Below are 25,718 nucleotides of genomic sequence, written 5' to 3' on the forward strand. Positions count from 1 at the left end.
GAAGTGGTCCACAGCAAACACAGAAGGAAGCGAAATTATATCTTCAAATGATGAACATAAACCTACTAATTAGGGGTTCTCTTCATTTATGTCTACTTATTGACCCCCTAGAGGTGTAGCAAGAATTATCCCATGTAGCAGTAAAGAAAAACAAAATTTCTGTTCTGATGAAACTTAGATCCTGTTGGGGAGAGAAAGGATAACCACAAAGAAAAATGTGTATCATGTGAGATGATCGTAAGAGTCAACATGAAAAATAAAGTACACAGTGAACAGACAGTGATAGAAAGAGAGTGCCTTTTTAAGATTGAATTCATGTGAGTGCTACAAGAAATTTTTTCCTAAATAGTCTTCCAAAGAGAAATGTAGGCTGAAGGCATTAATCATCTCTGATCACCTGTTTGGTTAAGACATGACTTTCACTCTCCAGAGCTTATGTTGACTGTATGTGGGTTTTTCTTGGTGTTTCTTGCAATTTATTTCCTTTCCAGTTGAGGAAACTTTTGGTCTTCAGAAATTAGTTCCAATCCATTAAGATTAAAGGTGATCAATGGTCCTGCTTCTGAAGAATGTCAGAATCACTTAAGGGAAACCTCCTTTCATGCTCACCCAGTTAACAGTTTCATAGTTGAACAGAGAGAGGGAATTGCATGACTTGAATTCTTGAGGAAGAAAAAGTCAGTGACTCCAAAATAGGGCAAACCAGAGACGAGACACTAATGGGGGGGGCGGTGGAACATGAGCTTCAGTGCTTTCTATCAGCTGGCTATTGCCAGCCATGACCAAGGAGCTGCTTTAAGAAACCTCAGAAAACATGAATCCTTTACAAATGGGAAGCTCAAGGTATTTTTCAAGAGTGAATATTTCTCTTTCTTATCTATAGCCCTCTAGGTAGAGGTTTGCAAAATGTGAAGGTTTGGTCAATTTCACGTAGAATATAGCATCACCATTCACCTTCTGGCCCCATGAGTACAAAATTTTTCTTCCCTCCTGTTTTAGGGACATGTTTAATCAATTTAGATATCATGTCATCAAAGAAAAAGGATTTTCTTGCCTCTAGTTTATAAGATTCTTTAACATAATAAATATCTGCTTGAGATTATTTTGTTCTTGTTTTGCATTTTATTTGGTTTTGATTCAAACTGAGTCAGTCAACTCTTCTGCCCACAAGAGCTCTAACATTCATTCCAAAGGCACTGATGCTTTCTAAAATTCTCACAGGCATGTCCCTAACCTCAGTGACTGGTTCAGCAAGAAGCAAACCTAAAAGCAGGTGGAGAGAGGTCCTTTGGTAAGGTGTTCTAGAAGGGCACAGTTTTCTGGGGTGTGCACAGTCTCTTAATGTGGAAAAGACTTAAGTCTGCATATTTCATCTGAAAAGACTATAAAAGGATAAGAGTGTAAAAGAGTGAAAAGTAATGAAGGGTCAGAATTTCACTGGTATAATGCAGCAGACCCAGGTTCAATCCCTGAGTTGGGAAGATCCCCTGGAGAAGGGAATGGCAACCCTCAGTATTTTTGCCTGAAGAATCCCATGGACAGAGGAGCCTGGTGGGCTACAGTCCATGGGGTTGCAAAGAGTTGGATGTGACTGAAGCAACTTAACACACACACACGTGACTCGTTATAGGACTATAGACAAGCCTCCTGTTCTCTCTGGGCCTCGTTAAAAAATGATGAGGAGTTCTCTGACATTATATTTGCTGATTACTTCTTCAAAATGTTATAACTCTGACTTAAGTTTTCATCACTTCTTTATCCCTAATACTACAGGAAACCTGTTTCTTAGAACTCATGGCTGTTCTTAATATGCACCAGATAAATTCCTTATGTAATTTTGCACTACAACGTCTACCACCACCTTGCCCAAGACAGCTTTCCAAACTAATGCCTAATGAATGAAGGGCCCACCATTGAAATACTACTCTAATTATTATTTCTTAAATTCTTCTTTCACACCACTGTGTCTTTCCACTTCTTAACTATGACAAAATAAAAAAGATGTTCCTCTTATAAGCAGGAGGAGCTATGAAAAGTGAAAGTGTTAGTCACTCAGTCATGTCATACTCTTTGCAAGTCCATGGACTGTAGCCCACGAGTCTCCTCTGTCCATGGGGTTTCCTAGGCAAGAATACTGGAGTGGGTGGCCATTTCCTTCTCCAATATAGATACACACACACACACACACATATATATATATATATTACATAATTCCATATACTTAAAACATACCCATAAATATAGATAAACTAGTAACAGGGGGTATTTCTGGTAAGTAAAAATAGAGTATCAGAGGTATGGGATGGGGTTTATTTTACAAAATACACCCCTTTGTATTAAACATTTTGCCTGTGCATGTATTACCCCCAGACCCCCAAAATATCAATATGCAAATGAAAATATTTAAGAAATTATTGTCACTAAAGCAGGAAAAAAAGGGAAAATGCTGATTATAGCTTGTTTGGGTGCCCTTAGCTTCCTCTGGGGTCACATAATTGCATAAGTCAGCATTTTCTCTTCAAGGACCTTCCCACTCAGGGGTTGTGGCTGTTTGGTTGATCAGTTAGTCGGCTGTTTAACTTCAAGCTGTGTTTCTGTAGTAAAGGGCCTTCTCAGCATGACTTAGGTCCTGGCTTGGTATTACTCCATTCCACAACTTGGCCTTCCCATCCTCCTCTTCATCTCTGTAAATTTTACTCATCCAATTCAAGTTTCAGGATCCTGCCTTTTTCAGAACCCTTCTATCACTACACCAAAAACCATCAATAAATGAGCCCTATTCTGATGTATGAGAGGAGGAAATGGTAACACACTCCAGTATTCTTGCCTGGAGAATCCCATGGACAGAGGAACCTGGCGGGCTACAGTCCATGGGATCACAAAGAGTTAGATATGACTTAGCAAGTAACGACAACAACATGCTGACATATTAGGTGTCTTCCCATCTGAAAACTGATGCCCTCCTGCTGAGACTGTGCGCTGCAAGCCTCTGAGGACTGCGCCGTGTCCCCAGGACTCACTGTGTCATTGCCTTGCACCATCTTGGTGTCACGTTTCATTTGTTCATAGATCGCTCCAAGAGCAGCACAGTATTTCTAGCCCCAGCCTTACCTTGTTACTTTTTAGTGGTACTAATTAGTGCTTAATAGCGTTTCATTTGCCTTAGTTTATTCTCACTTTCATGAAACAGGTATAAAGAGCAGTCTCAGATTTAAAGCCAGGGATGTAATCTAACACAGATTTTGAGAGACAGGCAGAATTTGCAGGCTAAATGATCTTTATAAAGTCATTGGAAAAAGCAAATCTCTCCTGGGAGTGGAGGCTCAATAACTCTAGCAATGCAGGGCTTGTCTGTCCACTGAGAGGGGGGGTAAAAACCAACATCCTGTCCAGCACCATTTGCAATATGCTGACTGATTGTGCTCCCTCCGTGGGAGAACTCCATCCAGTGTGAAAATAACGCTGGGACCAGGGAGACACATCATTAGCAGGGAAAATATCTATCGTTGAGGGCACTCACAGAGATGCCGCCCATTTAAATGAAGACAAACAGGGCCAAACAAAAGAATTACAGTAGAAAATATGTGGCCAGACTATCAGCAGATAAGACTTAATGCTGCCCTTTATCACTACTTGTCATGCCCACAACAGACTATAAAACACCTCGGTTCTGTCCTCGTCACTTTCTGAGCCAACCTGTGCCTTGGCAGACACTTGGCAGGTTTCAGACATATGATTTATTGCCTTACTTAATCAAGACTGTGCAGGAAACAGTGATTTTTTTAAAAATAAATAAATTATAAATGAGGTACTTTCATTTATTCTTAGGTACTGGATGAAACATACATTCATGTATCTATGTATGTACATGTGTGTGTACATATACAAATAAAACTCCAAGAAAAACTATTTATTTCTTGGTAAGAAATTTAAACCAGTTTCCATTCCTTCTGCCTGAGAAAGAGAAATGCATGAAATTCTGCAGAATATAAATGCAGTCATCCAGTGTTTTTCAGTTTTCATTGTAATGGAAAAAAAAAACCTGAAAAGATTCTAATACTAAAAAATGACCTTGTTCTGAAAGTTGTTGGTAATCTATAGGCCAGATTACTTCATTTGACTTCCCAGTTTGCAAATGTATCTTACATTATCCTCGGAATGTCTTCTAAAATTGGGGGGAGCTCTGGCTTGACAGGAGAGGGGACTATATATCCAGCAAGTAAGCAAAATATCCTGGAAATACTATTACCCACTTGAAAATGATACCTTAGAACATTAAGTTGAAATGAACTGTCTGTCGCAAATGCTAGGTTGTTGTCTTGCTGAGGGAGAAAAAATCCTGTCTAGAGTTCAGTGGTAAATAGGCAGTTCATTCTGACATAACGAGAAAAAGAGATGTTAGCAGCCAGAGGCCATGATGGAAAGCAAAGATAGAAAAGACCTATTGGATCATTTCCCCATTCCCTCAAGAGGACTGCTGCGTGATATCTCAGGGCTCCATCCAGTTTCCCATTCAAGCAAAGGGCTCTCATCACTTCAGACAAGATCCAGATCTTTTCTCATGAGCCCCACTTTCTTGGCTGTTATCGGCAAAGTAAGAATCTTAGAAATAACCTTGCAAGTGTGCACGGACAGTGCTTTCTGCTCACCATCAGACCTGTCTGTCTCGGAACCCATTTCCTCTTCTCTGTCAGTGTACTTCAAAATTATGCCCTGGGGACAGATTTTATTTTCTTGGGCTCCAAAATCATTGCAGAAAGTGACTGCTAGTCACGAAATTAAAAGATGCTTGCTCCTTGGAAGAAAAGCTATGATAAACCTAGATGGCCTATTAAAAAGTGGAGACATCACTTTGCCAACATCTGAGTCTTTGTCTTAACAGAAGAATCTCTCTCAAATAGAATTCCTGTCTGTTTCAAAAGGTAAAAGAGCATGCGCTCTAGCATAATGCTTTGCATACAGATCCCTAGGACTACCCTGAATGAAGGAACAGAAAACGAGCATTTAGAAAAGATGAGAGGAGATGGAGACACAAATCTAGACAACCCCATCGCCAAATCCTGCCAAAACATAGGGTTAGTCAGCAGACATAAGCTGGAGGAGGGTGCAAGAGAAGTTTTGCTTTTTAAGAAAAGGGATATTAGAGAAAGAGAAATACTGTATGACATCCCTTATATGTGGAGTCTAAAGAGAAATGAAACATTGTATATATGTACCACAGCTTTGGGGGGGATGGAGAGGAGGAAGAGGGTGAGCTGTATGGAGAGAGGAACATGGAAATTTACAACACCATATGTAAAATATAGCCAATGGGAATTCGTTGTGCGACTCAGGGAACTGAAACAGGGGCTCTGTGACAATCAAGAAGGGTGGGATGGGGAGAGAGACGTGAGGGAGGGGACATGGGCGTACCTACGGCTGATTCTTATTGATGTATGACAGAAAATCACAAAATTCTGTAAAGCAATTATCCTTCAATTAAAAAAATAAAGTGGCAAAAATAAAAAATAAATTATACAAATGAACTTATGACTCACAGACTTAGAGAAGAAATGTGTGGTTGGGGGTGGGGATGGGGAGGAGGGATATTTAGGCAGTTTGGGATTGACATGTACACACTGCCATATTTAAAATGATAAATAACAAGGACCTACTGTATAGCACAGGGAACTCTCCTCAGTGTTACGTGGCAGCCTGGGTGTGAGGGGAGTTTGGGGGGAATGCTGCTGCTGCTGCTAAGTGGCTCCAGTCGTGTCCGACTCTGTGCAGCTCCATAGATGGCAGCCCATCGGGCTCCTCCGTCCATGGGATTCTCCAGGCAAGAACACTGGAGTGGGTTGCCATCGCCTTCTCCATGGGGAGAAGAATGGGGGAGAATGGATACATGTATATGCACGGCTGAATCCCTTTGCTGTCCACCTGTGACCATCACAGTATTTGTTGTTGTTATTCAGTTGCTACGCCCATCGACTGCAGCACACCAGGCTCTCCCACCCTTCACTATCTCCTGGAGTTTGCTCAAATTCATATCCACTGAGTTGGTGATGCCATCCAGCCATCTCATCCTCTGTTGCCCCCTTCTCCTCCTGCCCTCAACCATTCCCAGCATCAGGGTCTTTTCCAGTGAGTTGACTCTTTGCATCAGGTGGCCAGAGTATTGGAACTTCAGCTTTAGCATCAGTTCTTCCAATGAATATTCAGGGTGGATTTTCTTTGGAATTGACTGGTTTGATCTCCAAGACTCTCAAGAGTCTTCTCCAGCACCACAATTCCAAAGCATCAATTCTTCAGTGCTCAGCCTTCTTTATGGTCCAACTCTCACATCCATACATGACTGCTGGAAAAACCATAGCTCTGACTAGACAGACTTTTGTCGGCAAAGTAATGTCTCTGCTTTTTAATATGCTGTCTAGGTTTGTCATTGCTTTCCTTCCAAGGAACAAGCATCTTTTAATTTCATGACTGCAGTCACCATCCGCAGTGATTTTGGAGCCCAGAAAAATAAAGTCTGTCACTGCTTCCACTTTCCCACAATGTTGTTAATTGGCTATACTGCAATTTTAAAAAGGGGTTTCGTAATGATTTTGGCTTCAAGATTGAATGACTTCGTAAAGGACCAAAGATGAAGGTGCAAGGAGGAGACGGGATGGCTACAGAGCCACGCTTGTGAGCAGAGGAGGGAGGACAGTATCAGGGCCCGAGGGGAGAGGCTGGCCTGACATGTGTGCCCATATAGTTCGTTCTCCTTATCAGGAGAGAAGGGGGAGGTGCCAGCAGTTTGGAGATCTTCAACAAAGAAGAGAACGAATTTTACGGCCATTCAAGTCCCCGTGGCTCCTCCAAATGCTTTGGCTTCCACAGACAATGAAGACAGATTTTCCGTCTATTCTAATGAGATAAGTTTACACAGCCTTTCACTTCAACAGGCTCCTACCCTATGAAGCACTGGTTTCAGGTCTTGGAATTTCTTCTAAGGATGACCGTAGCTTCAGAATACACTTATTCACAAAATATTCATTATACATTATTTATAATAGTCACACCTGTAATCATGTAAACCAACAATATGGGAAAGTGACTGCACATTTAAAACAATATTTCAAGGTAAGAACATGGAAAATTTCAGTGTTAGATTCAGAAGAACAAGTAGGCTCTAAATAGAAGCACAAAAGATAAAGGAAAATGTGAGCCGGGATTTTTTTTTTTCCTCAGCTTTATTGCCGTTGTTGTTGTTCGGTTGCTAAGTAGTGTCTGACTCTTTGTGACCCCCATGGACTGCAGCACGTCAGGTTCCCCTATCTTTCACTATCTCCCAGAGTTTGTTCAAATTCATGTCCATTGAAAGTGCAACTGAAAGTCACTCAGTCATGTCCGACTCTTTGGAACCCCATGGAACTCTACAGTCCATGGAATTCTCCAGGCCAGAATACTGGAGGGGCTAGCCAGTCTAGCCAGTCCCTTCTCCAGGGAATCTTCCCAACTCAAGGATCGAACCCAGGTCTCCCACATTGCAGGTGGATTCTTTACCAGCTGAGCCACCAGGGAAGCCCAAGAATACTGCAGTGGGTAGCCTATCTCTTTTTCAGTAGATCTTCCCAAACCAGGAATCAAACCCAGGTCTCCTGCATTGTAGGTGGATTCTTTACCAGCTGAGCCACTAGCGAAGCTTATGTCCACTGAGTCGGTATAATTGACAAATAAAACTGTAAGACATTTAAAGTATAAAAGTTGGTGATTTGATGTACTTGAATGTTGGCTTAGTATATCCATCAAAGTGTAGGTATTTGGTGAGAATATTTACATTCTACTCTCTTGGCACATTTCAATTATACAACACAGTGTTGTCAGCAACAGTCACCGTGTTCTATATTAGATCCTCAGACCACATTCAGCTTTAATACCACCCAGTATTTGGCTTTCTCTGTCTGGCTTATTAGCAGTGATTGATGAGCATGGGGTTGGGAGGGAGGCCCAAGAGGGAGAGGAAACGTATATATATATAGCTGATAATCTTCGTTGTACAACAGAAATCAATAAAATATTATTAAGCAGCTGTATCCCTACTTAAAAATAAACAAATAAAGCAGGGGAGCTATTTAAAAAAAAAAAACAGTGACTGAGTGGTATATTTTTATTGATTTTCTCCCCTTCTTTCCACTTTTCTCAATTTTACAGGTCTTCTATAATAATCATACATATTACTGTAAACATCCAATTCCCTGCATTAAATTCCCTTGTATGTAAAAGATTCCTACTGGATACATTTGGGTTCAACTTTTTCTTTTCCTCTTGCCATATAATCAGGCTTCCCTTGTGACTCAGCTGTAAAGAATCCACCTGCAAAGTGGGAGACCTGGGTTCGATCCCTGGGTTGGGAAGATCTCCTAGAGAAGGGAAAGGCTACCGACTCCAGTATTCTGGCTTGGAGAATTCCACAGACTGTATAGTCCAAGGGGTCACAAAGAGTCAGACACAACTGAGGAACTTTCACTTTCAGTTTTCACTTTTGACATATAATCACAGACATTTATTGAGTTCTTACAATATTTCAGGCTCCCTTTAATGTATGATCTTGGGCAAATTTCTTAACCTTTCTGACCTATGAATATCATTGTTCTCATCAGTAAAAAATGAGGATTTAATAAATTAACATATAAATATATCTCAGAATAGAAATGATAAGCACTCAATAAATGTATATACTGTTACTATACATTTCCATACATTTAACTTGTCATATTTTGCTACTTATTCTACTGGTTCTTTTCATTCAAGGACATGAGACACATTTTTGGTCCTCTTCATATTTCTTTTTTTCAATCCTAAGCCAAGACAGTATTTCATATGATCCCTCTCCTTTTCATTCTGTAATAGTATTATCAAGAAATGGAGCAATTCTTTGGGAGGACGTACCTTGAGCAGGTCAATTTTCCTCAACAAGGGCAGACAGCTCGTTTCCTGCACGCCTCCTCCTATATTGCAGAACAAGAATATTGTTAGGAACTGAGGGTCTTGTGAGCCTTGGGAACAGCACCAATTCCCAGATATTTAATTTAGCTCTGGTCTCATCTAAATTGAAATTTTGACATCGCATTTTTCTCACCCTAACTATTGAGAGGGATTCTATCCAATTTGTCTTCATCTGTGGTGAAGTCAAGCCAAACCCCACAGGTCTTTACGGATGCTTTGACAGTTATCGGGTGACATTATTCAATTACTCACACACAGGATAATTTGAGATTACAGGTCCCTATAACTCAACCCATATAATATTGCTACCCAGTAATGCCAAGAGATGCTTCAGAGGAACTAAAGAACACAATGGTTTGTAGTATGTATGTGTGAATTACACCAGTTTTTTCTCAAAGAAATGCAGAACTGAAAGTGCTTCCAGGGACTTCCCTGGTGATCCAGTGGTTAGGAATCCTCCTGCCAATTCAGGGGACAAGGGTTGGACCCCTGGTCTAGGAAGATTCCGCATGCTGCAGGGCAACTAAGCCCGTGGGCCACAACCACTGGAGTCCAAATGCCTGGAGCCGGTGCTCCTCAGTGAAGGGCAGCTCCCACTCTCTGCAACGAGAGAAAGCCTGCACACAGCAACACAGACCCAGCACAGCCAAAAATAACAAAATTTTTCTTAAAAAATTTTTTTTAAAAAGTGCTTTCAAAAGGGTGGAGATTTTATTCCTCAGATTTAATATCTGTGCTGGTATGTGGGATCTTAAGGTTTGTCTTTCTTCTGTTTCTTGTCCTACCTGAATTCTGGGCTTCCCAGGTGGTGCTAGTGGTGAGAATCCACCTGCCAACGCAGGAGACACAGAAGATATAGGTTCGAACCCAGGTCCGGGAAGATCCCCTGCAGGAGAGCATGGCAGCTCTCCCCAGTATTCTTACCTGGAGACTCCCATTGACAGAGGAGCCTGGGGGGCTACAAACCATGGGATTGAAAGAGTTGGGCATGACTGAGCAACTGAACACACACATTTCCTGAATTGTATGCTTTTTCACTAGCTAAAGATTAGTTTCTCCCTTTTTCAAGCATCCTGGCTTTGGCTTTGTTTGTTATTTATTAATATAACTTTGAGTTTTCTTAAAAATTGCCTCAATGAATTTGAAATCCCTTGGATTCAGAGGTGATTTCATGTAGCCTGCTGATTTGATGCTCATGGCATCTGATTTCCTTGGAAGACAGTGATGTCCCTCTATCACCAGCCTTGTTGATGGGCTCACATTACCTGAGAATCATTTAAATGCCCAAAGTTTTTATTTCTCATCCTGATTTTTGTATTAGGAATACACATTACAGGAAATCATTATTTTGATGACAAAATCACTTAGTCCCAATTTTTAAAGATTGTCATTAGGAGTCAACAGCTCACAGAACAGGTGCTTATCCAATGAATGCATATAAAAGTGCAAATAAATCACTATTAGCATTAATGTTGGAATAGAAAATGATCAACTTAATGTCACATAACCTGGCATTCTGCAAAATGTATTAAGAAGTCGTTGATGTGGCTGAAAAAGTGTGAAATTTATGAATGGGACTTTTACCTTAAGGACTTTAGAAACAAAAAGTATACATACACTGGTTCTCTTGATTTTTTTTTTCTTGGTTACATTTATTTTTTAAAGCTTCATGTCTCGAGACAAATTATCTTATAAAATGTGCATTTTTGACAGGTTCAAGATTAAGGGAATCATTGACAGCTAAGTATTGAGCTATTTTGGAAGAAGGAGAAGATACATAAAAGACATACTGATAACTATGAGGAGACTAATTAACTAAGATGGTTAAATACAAAGTGGTCTTTAGCTGCCTGATAGAACTGACAGCTTAGGCTGAGAGAGGGCAGAGGCCTGGGGGTCCCTGGATTCAGCCTTCAGGAGGCCTCAAGCCTAAGAATAGAAGAGGCTGGCTATTGCAGAGAGAATTTGTTGCAGAATTTGTTGCAGAGATTCATGTAAATCAGCTCCCAGGTGGTTCAGACCTTAAAGAACCCGCTTGCAGTGCAGGCGACCCGGGTGCTATCCCTGGTCTGGGAAGGTGGGAAAGATCCCTGGAGGAGGTCATGGCAACCCACTCCAGTAGTCTTTCCTGGAGAATCCCCATGGACAGAGGAACCTGGCGGGCTACAGCCCACCGGGGTCACAGAGTCTGACTTACTGAGCAACTCAGCAGGCAGGCAGGTCCATAGCTGCATTATTCACTTTAGACAAAAAGTAGAAACCACCCAATGCCCATTAACAAAAGAAAGGATAAAGAAAATGGGGTCTAATACATACAATTCAATATTACTCAGCCTTAGAAAAGAAAGGAACTTCTGATGGCTACAACACAGGTGAACCTTGAGAACATTATACTGAATAAAATAAGCCAGTAACAAAATGGCAAATACTGTAAGCTCCAGTTATATTAGGCATTTAGAGTCATCACACACACATAGGAACAGAGAGTAGACTTGTAGTTTCCAAGGGCTGGGGAGATGGGGAAATAGGGACCTTTCCTATTTAATGGGTATAGAGTTTTAGTTTGCAACATCAAATGATCTGTGGCTGAATTGGACAAGCATTTTGAATATACTTAACCCTACTGGACTGAACTGTACACTAAAAATAGTTAAGATGGTAAATTTTATGTTATGTGCATCTCACCACAGTTTTTTAAAACACTAAATAAGTGAAAAGAAGAAATGATCTAGATGAGCTTAGAGATTTTTTTTCTCCTGTGTCAATACTGATAATTCAAATGATATTTATATAGGCTTTTTATTTAAAACAGTGCATTGTGTGTAATGTTTCTTCTAGGATTAAACCATTCTCTAATATTTACAGACTAAAGCCTAACACTATTTTTGGCAAAATTCTTAAATATTTGCAGGCTAAACAGTACAACACTGAACCAAAGACTTTTTGTAATACTGACAGTAATGCACTTTTACATTTGTGCATTTAGACCGAATTATCACGTACTCAGTACAAATGAAAACTTATCAACTATATATACTATTCCTTACAATACATAGGATGTTTAAAATGAAGTAAAACTACTGAAGTATTAAAAAGCAGAAATTTTTATGCTGCATTAAAATGCATCAATTTGTAGGGAGGTCAAAATACTCAGCAAAAATATTTCATAGAAAGACCTGAATTTTACCCAGTTTCCACTCACACTGTTTTTATTTGAGGCCAAAGTTACAATATTAGAATGAATCATATAAGGAAAATAATTTTGGATTTCAGTAAATTTTATATTGCCTGATGTAGAGAAAATACAGTTCTCATTCTAGGTTCATAAAAACAGAACAGTTACTAACTATAAATTTTAGATTCAGATTATGTCACATGTATTCATTCACAGAAGCCCTTTAATTGCAATGACTTTTGAAAACTATAAAATGCTTAGAATAGATGGGCATAGACATTATCATACTGAAGTAAGTAAGTCAGGCAGAGAAAGACAAATATCACATATATTGTGTATATGAGGTATCTGAGAAGATTCCAAAGGTATTAGACACACAGTCTTTGATATAGGAGCATTTCCCAGAGAGAAGATTGTAAAGCCATTTATAGTCCTCACCATGGAGAAGGATGCTCTCTGTGAATAATTAAATCTGGGTACTGAGTCTACCGCTGTAACTACTCCACTGTGGCCATGCCCTGAGTGCAAGAACAGATGTTGTGGCATTTCTTTTGTGTTACTCTGAGTACATCACACATTTAAAGCTATCCTGAAAATACATAATTCAGTTGCTCATTAAACAAATGATGACAGAGAGAGAGGAAGAGAGAGAGAGAGAAATTGGGACAGAAAGAGGACCCCAAGGAAGCTGTGAGGTGTCCAGATTATCTGACCTCCCAAGAGGAGATCCTAAGCTGAAAGGTATTTCATTCCTCTTTTTGTTTTTAAGATAGTATTTCATGTGGAGCATTTTTTAAATCTTTATTGAATTTGTTACAATATTGCTTCTGCTTTATGTTTTGGTTTTTTGACCTGCAAGGCATGTGTGATCTTAGTTCCTTGACCGGGGGTTGAACCCACATCCCCTGCACTGGAAGGGAATGTCTTAACCACAGGACCGCCAGGGAAGCCGCCTCATTCCTGTTCTCTATGTGGGAATGTAGGGCCTAAGGGAAGGTCACAGACAATTATCAGAATTCTCCAGGTAAACACAGCTCACTGTTTCCCACTATGAAATGTGCGTGTGATGTCAGAGATGTTATATTTTCAGGCACAAAAAGGAATTAAAAACAGGAGAGACTCATAAGAGATCAGTGAGTGGTGGGGTGGAGCTCAGTTGAGCCAGAGGTGGGAGGTTCCACAGGTAAGAACAGGACAGCCAGGCATGTGTAATTACCAACTTGTGCTCTGCTAGACTCCTCTCTACAGAAGGAGAGTTTCCTGGTCAGAAACTCCAAAACTTTCATGTGAGGTTACAAGTCCTTCATTGGTGGCCTTCCCTCCTCTCCGAACTGATGGAACTGAAATCTTGTATAATGGGCAGCAGGCAAGCAAGGGGAACACTATCTTCTCCTTCTGGGGCTATAAATAAAGCAGCATTTTGTTCCTGAGAGAAATGCAGATCTCTGTATTCCCTATCTGTTCACTGTATAAACACCCTTGAGAAGATAACCCAGAACAAATGGTAGACCTTATTCACAAAAGATGCAGAAACATAAAGGACCCTAAAGAACAGTCTCCAACTCTATCCTCCCATGATTGCGTGAAATCAAGGACTCTCAAAAGATCAAACCAGCCAGTCCTTAAGGAAATCAACCCTGAATATTCATTGGAAGGACTGATGCTAAAGCTGAAGCTCCAAAACTTTGGCCATATGATGTGAAGAGCTGACTCACTGGAAGTATCCTGATGCTGGGAAAGATTGAGGGCAGGAGGAGAAGAGGACGACAGAGGATGAGATGGTTGGTTGCCATCTTCGACTCAATGGACACAAGTTTGAGCAAACTCCAGGAGATGGTGGAGGGCAAGGAATCCTGGCATGCTGCAGCCCATGGGGTCACAAAGAGCCGGACACAACTGAGTGACTAAACTATAACAAGGATTCTCATGGGGGGAGAATCTCAAATCCATTCCACAACAACAACAACAAACAATTAGAAACCACACATTTTAGCTGAAACGGAAACATTTGGTATCCATGGGTTTCACAGTGATCTTGTTTCTGTCTTACTTTATCATGGTCTCAGACTGACCTCGCTGCACACTGACCATCACCAAGATGGTTATGTCCAGCAGACCCAGATGACGGGCTGGCCGTGAGGGTCAGACCACTGCCCAGACCTGGGGGATGGGCTGATGTTTTCTTTCTCAACTGTATCATTGAATCAAGATCCACATTGGGCCCTCTCCTTTGATATATTTCTTTTTTTTCCTGTTAACTTTTTTTAATTGGTGGAAAATTACTTTACAATGTTGTATTGGTTTCTGCCATACAACAACACAAATCAGTCATAATTATATATATATTTATATATATATATATATACATATATGTATACATACATATCCCCTCCCTCTGGAACCTCCATTCTATTTCTTAAGTATATTTTAATCTTTAGGGGGGTTCCCAGGTGGCAATGGTGGTAGCACTAGTGGAAAAGAACCCATCTGCCAAAGCAAGAGACACAAGAGATGCAGTTTCAATCGCTAGGTTGGGAAGATCCCCTGGAGGAAGAAATGACAGCCCACACCAGTCTTCTTGCCTGGAAAATTCCATGGACAGAGGAACCTGGCAGGCTACAGTCTGTGGGGTCCCAAGAGTCAGACACATATACACACAATCTTTAGGGTTCTCTTTCCATTTCTTTTCTCCTTTTATTTATTGAAGAAGTCAAGCCATTTGTGTTGGAGAAATTTCTAGAGTTTCGATTTTGCTAGTTATCTCCCAGATGTGCTATTTCACAAATTCATCAATCTTTTAGTTCCTATAAGCTGATAGCTAGATCTAAAGGCATGATCAAACTCAGATTCAATACTTTGCCAAGAAAGAGGCAGTGACATGTTTCCTCACCAGGAAGCACAGAACAAGTGATCTGGTTCCTTCTGTGATGTTAGTTGGGTCCATTAGTTTGTTAGAGGTTGTAAAGGGTAACTTTCTAATCCTCTTTTTTTTAACAGTAGCTGGAATATATGTGGTCTATTCATTTCAGTGTCCCAGCTATTTCCCAAGTGACTGAAGATGCTATGTATATTAAAAGAATAGAAAATAAGACATTGAGAGATGCAACCCACTCCAGTGTTCTTGCCTGGAAAATCCCACGGGCAGAGGAGCCTGGCGTGCTGCAGTCCCTGGGGTCACAAAGAGTCGGACAGGAGTCAGTGACTAAACCACAACAACAGCTATTTCCCAGGTGACCTGCACATTAAAAGAATAGAAAATAAGACATCTGGAGACAGAACTCAGTCAAAATCATAAAAGAAGGAATTGGATACAGTTCCAGCAATTCTTTTAAGTTCTTGGTTGAATTTTTTGTGCTCCTGAGATAATATTAAGCGTCTGTATGTGAATGCTATGAAAGGGGACATATTTAGTGTGGTCCACCAGGACATCAAGAGATTGACAGCTTTCTGGAGTTAACTGGAGACATAAAATCTGTACATTTCTCTTGCCTAAAGAATATAGAAAAAGTTTCTATATGCTAAGTAGACAGTTATCCTTAATACTGTCACTTTGGGTTAAAATATACACACAACATGTGTCAAGTATATTGAGAAGAGGAAGGATATCCTCTAGTCTCTAATTGTGAAGCACTTCTTGTCACTGTGATAAGACCTCAAATTATCCAAAATACTTAAGAGTATAGTCTTGTGGTGAAAGAAGGAACCAGAAAGGTATATATATTTCTATGTGTTTATGACACATTCCAGTTCAGAATTTATCACTAGTCACCATCCACAATAACTAGTGGGCTTCCCAGATGGCGCTAGTGGTAAACAACCCACTTGCCAATGCAGGAGACACAGGAGACTCGATTTCAATCCCTGGGTCGGGAAGATCTCCTGGAGGGGGAAATGGCAACCCACTCCATATTCTTGCCTGGAGAATCCCATGGACAGAGGAGCCTGGGGGGCTATAGTCCATAGAGTCACAAAGAGTTGGACATGACTGAAGCAATTTAACACACACACTCAATAACTAGCATTTATTCTGTATGTGCTCTTAAGGTCATATTCTGCTATACACTAAGGCTTCTCAGGTGGTGCCAGTAGTAGAGAACTTGCCTGCCAGTGCAGGAGACATAAGAGATGTGGGTTTGATTCCTGGATCGGGAAGATGCCCTGGATGAGGCCATGGCAACCCATTCCAGTATTCTTGCCTGGAGAATCCCATGGACAGAGGAGCTGGGTGAGCTATAATCCATAGGGTCACAAAGAGTAGGACTTGACTGAAGCAACTTAGCAGGCACAAACGCACGCTGCTATACTCTACCAACACCAAAGTATAAACATCAAAGAAATGTCAGCTTCATAGTATGTATTTAGACATAGAACTCATATCTCCAGGTCACTTGGGTCTCCTATCCCCTCCTGCTCTCTCCTTGAGATTAAATTAGGGGATTCAAAGGAGAAGGAACCTGCTGAGCCCAGGGCAGCTGTTTGTCCAGCCTCTGGTGAGTTCTCCACTCAGGAAACTCAAACCTTGCTCTGTAACACTCCTGGTCACTTAGATTCCCTACGCCTTGGGGACAATCACTCAAAGGTAGACCAGAAAGCTGTCTAAACTCTGCTACTATATTTTCCCAACATAATAAGCATAATACCCACTCCAGTATTCTTGCCTGGAGAATTTCATGGACTATATAGTCTATGGGGTCGCAAAGAGTCGGACATGACTGAGCAACTTTCACTTTAATTTATTGAACAGACCTAAATCTTTGATGAACTTAGAGTGCTTCGAAGTCATGATTTTTGACACCAGGGACAGTCTTGAAGACAGGGAGCTCGGGGAGACCAGACAGATACTGTGTTGACCAAAGACAACACGTGGCATTTGCTTTTTGACTAAACTTCTGATACATGTCGGCTTTATCTTGAGTTGATTCTTGCTTTTCAACGTGACATGTGACCCAAAGAAACACTGGAAGGCCAATCTCTAGGATGCGTTTTAGGAAAAATGAAATACTTGATAGACTAGATCTATAGCATAAGTAAAACATGACAAGGGAAATCACAGAATCATAGAATTGGAAGGAATATTTAAGATCAACTTATCACATTCCATGCCTTCCCTGGTGGGTCAGATGGTAAACCATCTGCCTACTATGTGGGAGACCTGGGTTCAACCCCGGGATTGGGAAGATCTCCTGGAGAAGGAAATGGCAACCCACTCCAGTATTCTTGCCTGGAAAATCCCATAGACAGAGGAGCTTGGCGGGCTACAGTCCATGGAATCGCAAAGAGTCGGATGCGACTGAGCGACTTCACTTTCACCTTCACTTTCATCACATTCCATGGTTACCCAGGTAGCTCAGTGGTAAAGAATCTGCCTGCCAAGCAGGAGATGTGGATTCGATCCCTGGGTTGGGAAGATCCCCTGGAGAAGAGAATGGCAACCCACTCCAGTATTCTCGCCTGGGAAATTCCATGGACAGAAGAGCCTGGTGGGCTACAGTCCTTGGGGTCGCAAAGAGTTGGATACTGAACACACATACACACATCACATTCCACAGGTGAGGAAAACTGAAATGACTTAACTGAAGATATAGGTCCAGTGAGTAATAGGTCTAGAACTCATGTCCTTGATTCTCGACTGCAAATCATTGAAGGCAACTTTTTTAGCACTTAGTTGCTATCCTGAATGATAAATATACTAATGAATGTGTAAGTTCATGGAGCATACTGAAATCTCTAGTAAAAAAGGGAAAATATATTCAGAAAACTGCTGTACTTAATATCGACAGTAGCAAGACACCAAAATGTCACTTGAGTATAACTCAACATTTCATTACTGCCTCCCAGTGATATCATAAACCTTGGGCAAAAATTGGTATATTTGAAATTATATTAACTTTTCCAGGTCATCAGGGTACCACTTAGTGGATTTTAACAGTAATATTTCCACTGCTAGTCTAGGGTCACCAACCAAAAAAAAAAAAAAAACGTTAATGGCTCTACAAATGTTTCCTAGTCAAAAAAGAAATGTCTCTTTTATAAAGATACCATAAATTCTCCTGTCTTTCTTTAAATTAAATGAATTCAAAAGGGATCTTCAAAGATGCTGTGTTTAAGTAATACCAAAGAATGTTTAAAATCATTTGAGTAAGATTTTGAAATGAATCTCAAATCTGTTCATACAAAAGAAATGAAAAATGTTTTTAATTAAAGGCATCTCTACCATCCTCAAGAATTTCCTTGTATGAGAGTCTAATTTGCTAATCAGATGGATAACATCTTCTTCACGGTGAGCTATGGTTAATTAAATGCTATAACTGAACTACTAAGAAAAAACAGACCCCTCCAAAGGGCAGTCAACTAGGTCATTACTCAGAGGCAAAACAACCTAATTATTACCACAAAGTTCAAATTAGAGGAATTGATTTGAACATTTAGTGGACTCGCTGTGGGGTCAAATCCCTTGAGATTAGTGCATTCATACCTGACAGTCTTCTTGGTGTATTAAAATGGACTTTGATGAAAAATACACAGAATCAGAAAACATACAGAGAGGGAAAGGCAACGTGTAGAGATGCTCCCACTGGGTTCAGAGAGTCCCCGAAAAACTAGAAAGTTTGGAAGCATCAAGCCCAAGTGGGGACAGTCCTTAGCAGGTGACCAACAAGCCTCTGCTTCTAACAACCCTCTGCCTTGGGACATGTGGGAGGCTAATCTCTTCTAGAAAGAAGTGCTTTCTCATAGGCAGCTACAAAGAATTAATCCTCTCTCCCTTGAAAAAAGACTGCTTTAGTCCTTGGGGGTCAGAGAGTTAAGCAGAGAAGGCAGTCAGATTGTCAAGATGATACCCACAGTGGTACAATCGACAGGAGAGCAGGGAGGTTTGCAGAGATGTGGACAGACCTAGAGGCTGTCATACAGAGTGAAGTAAGTCAGAGAAAAATAAGTACCGTATATTAACACATACATTTGGAATCAAGAAAAACGGTACTCATGAACCTATTTGCAGGGTAGGAATAGAGACACAGATGTAGAGAACAAACCTATGGACACCAAGCAGGCGACGGAGGTTGGGGTGGGATGAACTGGGAGATTGGGATTGACCAATATACACTATTGATCCTTTGTATACAATAGGAAACTACTGAGAACTGTATAGCGCAAGGAACTCTACCCAGTGCTCTGTGAAGACCTAAATGGGAAGGAAATTCAAAAAAGGGGATATATGTATACTTGCGGCTGATACATTTTGCTCCACAGCAGAAGTTAACACAACATTGTAAAGCAACCATGCCTGCGTGCTCAGTTGCTCAGTCATGTCTGACTCTCTGCAACCCCACAGAGTGTAGCCCACCAGGCTCCTCTGTCCATGAAATTCTCCAGGCAAGAATACTGCAGTGGGTTGCCATTTCCTTCTCCAGGGGATCTTCCTTACCCAGGAACTGAACCCAAATTTCCTGCATTGGTAGGCAGATTCTTTACCACTGAGCCAATACTCCAAAAAAAAAAAAAAAAGCAAGATCATAAATCCTTCCATGAACCACTGTTGTTAGAAATCACAGAAGGAGACTTAATAATAATATTGCCTTTGATTGCAAACAAGCAGAGACAGTTTGAAAGTGAAACCTACAGAACATACAGCATGCTAAGATTCTATTTCAATGAATATTAGACTCTACTTGTTACAAACTCCAGGAAAGCCCTCCTAAGGTTTTACATGTGGGAGGTTGAGAGCAGATGATGTCAATTACATGAGCACATATCCCACAGAAAGCTACCAAAATACACTTCTTTGGCATACAAAAGACCTGAGAGATAATTGTACTTTATCACAGCCAGTAGGAAATGTTTTATTCCATAAATAAGTTATCTCATTTCGTTTTGTTTACATTTTTTTAATTAGGCAAAGAAACCTTTCCAATTTTTTTTTCCAAATCTTAGCCAAGTCCAAAATGATTATGTAGCATCTCATCTGCTTGTCCCTCTCCATATCTAATTTTCACAGTAAATCAGTCACTTTCCACTTCAAATCCAAATCCAGAGGCTGAAGTTGCTTGCCAGTTTGCTATTACCTGGCAGCGGGGAGGAAATCTGGTTCCTGTTATTTGTTGTGTCCGACTCTTTGTGATCTCATGGGCTGTAGCCCACCAGGCTCCTCTGTCCATGGGGATTCTCCAGGCAAGAATACTGGAGTGGGTTACCACGCCCTCCTCCAGGGGATCCTCCGGACCCAGGGACTGAACCCACGTCTCTTATGTCTCCTGCTTTGGCAGTCGGGTTCTTCACCACTAGACCCACCAGGGCAGCCCTTCTGTTGGGTTGAGGTATATTTTTCTTTCCTGTGGTTTTATATGCACTATTTTCAATACAGAGAACACTATGCAAAGCCTTGCTGCAAGGGCCCTCTAGTTGGCAAAAGCCCATGTGCTGGAACGGTCACCTGATCTGGCCAGCAGGGACCCAGGGCTGATTCCCACCTCGGTGCAGGCTGGCCAGGCTACAGCCCGGGGTCCCAGACCCACAGCAACTTTGGGGTGGAGCGCTGGCTGGTCCTTGTCCACACAAAAGGGAGTATTTGCATCTTATGGAGCATTCTGGAACCCGTGGGCTTCCCTGGGGGCTCAGCGGTAAAGAATCCACCTGCCAATGCGGGACATGCAGGTTCCCCTCCTGGGTCGGGAAGGTCCCCTGGAGGAGGTAACGGCAACCCACTCCAGCATTCTTGCCTGGAGAATCCCACAGACAGAGGAGCCTGGTGGGCTACAGTCCATGGGGTCGCAAAGAGCCGGACACGACTGAGCAACTGAACAACAACAAGTGGAACTTGTAAAGTATAGAGACCCCTAGGCAAGGGATCTTCCGCGTCTCTCCCCTCAGGACGAAGGGAGGAGAGAAAGGACCTCAGCCGGCTTTCTGCAAGCACGCTCTCTGCACAGACGCCCTGGAGTCGGTCTGCTGTAGCTAATGTTCTGTGTCCTTCTGTGTCTGTCTTCTTTCCCAGAACACTTGAAGGAGAAGCTGGAAGAGTACATGGCTCGGTTTTCCAAAGTGAGGATTGTCCGCACCAGGAAAAGGGAAGGGCTGATCCGGACCCGACTCCTGGGGGCGTCCATGGCCAGAGGCGAGGTCCTGACGTTCCTCGACTCCCACTGTGAGGTCAACGTCAACTGGCTGCCCCCGCTCCTCGGTGAGTGCCCTCAGCCTCCTGGGCCCAGGCCGGGAGGGGTTTGCTTCTAAGTAGTCTGCCATTGATGGAGGCTGGAGACCCCTTCGATGGGGTTTGCAGCGGGAGCCCTGAACGCTATCTTATTAACCATTGCTGGGAACTACAGGTAACTAGAAAACCACAATTGAAATTGCCATTTTAGATAATGCAATCTAACTTTGGTTTGAAAAGGTTCGATTTCTTATCTTAGACATTCACTGAGTAAACACTAAAAGGAAAAAGTGTTTATTATACTACCTACAAATACAGTGGGCTTACCAGGTGGCACTACTGCTAAAGAACTCACCTGCCAAAGCAGGTGATGGAAGAGATGCAGGTTTGATCGCTGGGTCAGGAAGATCCCCTGGAGGAGGCCATGACAACCCACTCCAGTATTCTTGCCTGCAAAATCCCATGGACAGAGGAGCCTGGCAGGCTGCAGTCTACAGAGTTGCAATGAGTTGAATATGGCCAAAGCAATTTAGCACACATAAGCACAGTATGGTTAAAATGCGCACGCGTGCACACACACACACACACATAATGTTTACCAATTATTACAGGATTGTTAAGAAATGAGAGCTGCTCATTTTCCTAAGAGAAAAACAAACCTCATTATTCACTACCGTCATGTAAAGCTCCACATCATTAATAAGTCCACAGGTCACCAACTTTGTCTCGGCCCTCCTGCAATTCTTGAGAGCATCTCTGAACTGACACTTGCTTTGATGCTGCAATGAAAAAAGCATTCAGCCCCCAGAATACAGTCACAGTGTAATCACTCTGACATTTTCTCAGGATTTATAAGGCTATTCTCTTTTCCACTCTGGCTCCAGCCTAGCTGCCTAAATATATGACCCCTTACATTCACATAGAACCCCTCAAACACACAGAGCTGCCCCCCAGGTGATACATCTTAAATGATCACGAGAAGACTCTCAGACACTTGAATTGTTAAAAACACCGAAGTCCTGAAATGCATTCAAACTAGAAAAGCTATGTGAAGCTGAGTCCAAGCATTACTATTAATATTTCTTTAATTTCACAATAAAGACAGAGATAAAGCCCAGTCGTAGCTAAGGAATAAATTGTAAAATGAGAAAAAATGTGTTTCTAAAAAGATCGTGGTCTGCACATTGTGTTCTTTTATGTGCCTCCAGATTTCACTAAATCAACTTTTATTGTAAATATATCCCTGGTCTTGGAGCTAAAGCAAGTAACAACCGCCTTCACAATAGCTGCCTCAGAAAGAATCACTTGCTATTGACAATTGTGCAGGATTTCAGGCAGAACTGGGAAAGCTCCATTAGTAAAAGATGCGGGTGGGGTGGAAATCAATTGAAACTGTGTTGGATTTGAAACAGGAAATGATCAGCAAGTAAGGCCCCACCATATCTCAGATCCACCCCCTCTCTGACAAACAACCGCCTGGCCACCCTAATCCACAGAGATGTATCTATGCTCCTAACGGTCAGAGAATCCTCTGAGCCTTTAATTAAAAGTACCTTGTCCAAGGACATAGCAATTTAAAGTTTCATCAGTAGCCATGAGCTTCCCTTAAACTGAATTTGGCCTGTAAGGTGTTGAATAGGCAAGGAAGTCAGCACAAGGCCTAATTATTTATGAACCAAAGCAATCCCTAAAAGCCAATTATCAAGGCTCTGATTGTTCTTATGCATCTAAAAAGAGGGGGAGGGGGGGAAGACAGAAAATAAAGAGAAACTCATTTTTTCCCTTTAAAGCATTTCATTTCCTATAGGCCTGATGGTTAAGACATGATCTGAGCTCAGGATTGCTATCTTTTTTTATTTTCCTCTATCACTATCTTGATACATCTTTCAAAATGAAAAAAATTTTAAAAAAACAAGTGGAATCACACGGTTTCTTGGTTCATTTCTCACCCTGGGATTATACCTGAATTTCAATTTCCCATTAAGAGTCTGTTTGTTTGATCCCAGGAAATTGAAATGTAGGCACAATCCTTAGAAAAAAGTAGTCAAACTGCCTTCACCGTGAGCTAGAGCGGCCGGATGAGAGCTGAGAGGAAATTTGACAGGAAAGCTGACAGTTAATTTCACAGACTCATTCTCTTTGGGTCACCTTGGGACTCCTTCCTGGTCAAGGAACTTGTAAGTCAACCTGATTCTGAATTGGATTGAAGAACATCACTGAAACCTTAATACTCATGTAGCAGCAGAGCTGATAGAAGAAATATTTTGGACACAGCAGCGAAGATCTCCTCTGTCAAAGACATCTATGGGGAAACACCACTTAGTGAAAGAGAAAACCCACTGTAAGACTTTCCCGGGTGAAAAAGGGTGCATAGAGAGCCCTTGGTGGGGACTGATCTGAAGGTGTTGGGGGTGGGAGGCAGGGTCTCTCTGCCTACTAAATAACTAAATAAGATGAAGGTGACCTTAGGCTCGCTGAGGCCTCCTGGGACCACACTAGCTAAGACTGCAACCCCTTGTCTAGCAAATAAATAAATAGATAAAGACAAGGACCCAAACCTAATAAGCTAAAAGAATCAAAAATACATTGACATGAATCAACCATGGATTTACATGTGTTCTCCATCCCAATCCCCCCTCCCGCCTCCCTCCCCATCCCATCCCTCTGGGTCTTCCCAGTGCACCAGCCCTGAGCACTTGTCTCATGCATCCAACCTGGGCTGGTGGTCTGTTTCATCCTTGATAGTATACTTGTAGTAAAGTAATTAGCCTCCAACTAATAAAAATAAATGAAAAAAAAAAAGAAAAAAAAATGAGATATATACTGAAAAAAAAAGAATCAAAAATAAAATAAAATCACACCCCTCTCCACATGCCGCACTCACCTTACCCTGTTTTGTTTTCTTTCCATCGCATTGATGACCATCTAGCATACCATATGAGGCTTCTCTAGTGGCTCAAACGGCAAAGAATCTGCCTGCCAATGCAGGAGATTCGGGTTTGATCCCTGAGATGAGAAGGTCCACTAGAGAAGCAAATGGCTGCCTACTCCAGTATTCCTGCCTGGAGAATTCCATGGACAGAGGAGCCTGTTGGGCTCCAGTCCATGAGGTCGCAAAGAGTCGGACAAGACTGACGACTAAGGACAGCACAGCACACTATGTAATTTAGTTATCTACTATGCGTGCGGATTCTCTTTGCTCCATTCATGAACACAGGGGGTTTTGTGGTTGTGGCTCCCCCAGAACCACGCAGCGTGACAGGCATGTAGCTTCTACTCCATGAATAACTACTAAACTATGAATGAATGAATGAACAAATCAATGAGTGAATGGAAGGCAGGTAGATCTGGAGGGGAGGTTTTCCACAGGATTCTGTGATCCCCATGTCCTCCTCATTATTGTCATCAGGATAACAGTAATAATGTTATCCTGTCATTATAATGTCATAATGATGTGGAAACTGTCAGACCTCATTATTTCTCCACGACGTCTTTTCTCTTTTAAAGATATTTAAGTGTGTTTTATTCCACATGCCACATCCAAAGGTCTTCCGAAGAACCAGAAAGCTGGTGTTAACACTTAAAAGCTCAATCTCTCTGACAGTATTAGCTTGTTATAATAAATATTGAAGAAACACACATTGTGGAGAAGACAATACTTCACATGTAGTTCTTGTAGGTGAACCAGAGTACACGTGTGTGCCGTTTCCAGCGCTGGCTGTTCACATCTGGCATAATAACAACTACCAGGGAGAATCTGAGGCTGAAACTGGAGAATAAGTCTCCTTTCTGCCTCAGAGAAGCACCACGGCCAACTGGACGGACCCCAGGCTTTAGGACTGGACCATTAAGCGGGGGTTGCGTCCTAGTGAGTGTTCTCAAAACACAAGCAAACTTGGACAAGTTACTTAACTTCTTTGCACCCAGTTTCCTCATATGAAAATTGGGAATGATAATTAGAGCCACTTCACAGGGTTGCTAGGAGGGTTAGAAACAGCGTGAGTAGCACTGACACATATACGCTATCATGTGGTGGCTCAGTGTTAAAGGATGTGCGTGTGATGTAGGAGACACCAGTTCAGTTCCTGGGGTTGAGAAGATCCCCCGGAGGAGGAAATGGCAACCCATTCCAGTATTCTTGCCTGGAGAATCCCATGGACAGAGGAGACAGGTGGGCTGTAGTCCATGGAGTTGTGATGAGGCAGACACAACTGAGCACACATGTATCTGTAGGACAGACAGCTGGTGGGGAGCGGGGGGACGGCACAGGGCGCTCAGCGGTGTGCTCCGTGATGACCTGGGAGGGGGATGGGGAGGTGGGAGGGGGTTCAAGAGGGTGGGAATATATGTATAGAGAGAGTGCTGGTCCACCTAGTTGTACCGCAGAAACCAATGCAACTCTGTAAAGCAGTTATTCTCCAATTT

General features: G+C 41.8%; 1 protein-coding gene across 1 annotated transcript in view; it reads left to right on the plus strand.

The window, feature by feature from the left end:
• Window positions 1-25,718, plus strand: part of GALNTL6 (polypeptide N-acetylgalactosaminyltransferase like 6) — a 1,397,085-nt gene that overhangs the window by 1,137,594 nt on the left and 233,773 nt on the right. The window contains exon 5 of the mRNA XM_061132206.1: window positions 21,138-21,323. Within this exon, the coding sequence (XP_060988189.1) occupies window positions 21,138-21,323 (186 nt within the window). The remainder of the gene's footprint in view (window positions 1-21,137; window positions 21,324-25,718) is intronic.

The sequence above is a fragment of the Dama dama genome, chromosome 29 (assembly GCF_033118175.1).
Source record: "Dama dama isolate Ldn47 chromosome 29, ASM3311817v1, whole genome shotgun sequence".
NCBI classification, from domain to species: Eukaryota; Metazoa; Chordata; class Mammalia; order Artiodactyla; family Cervidae; genus Dama; species Dama dama.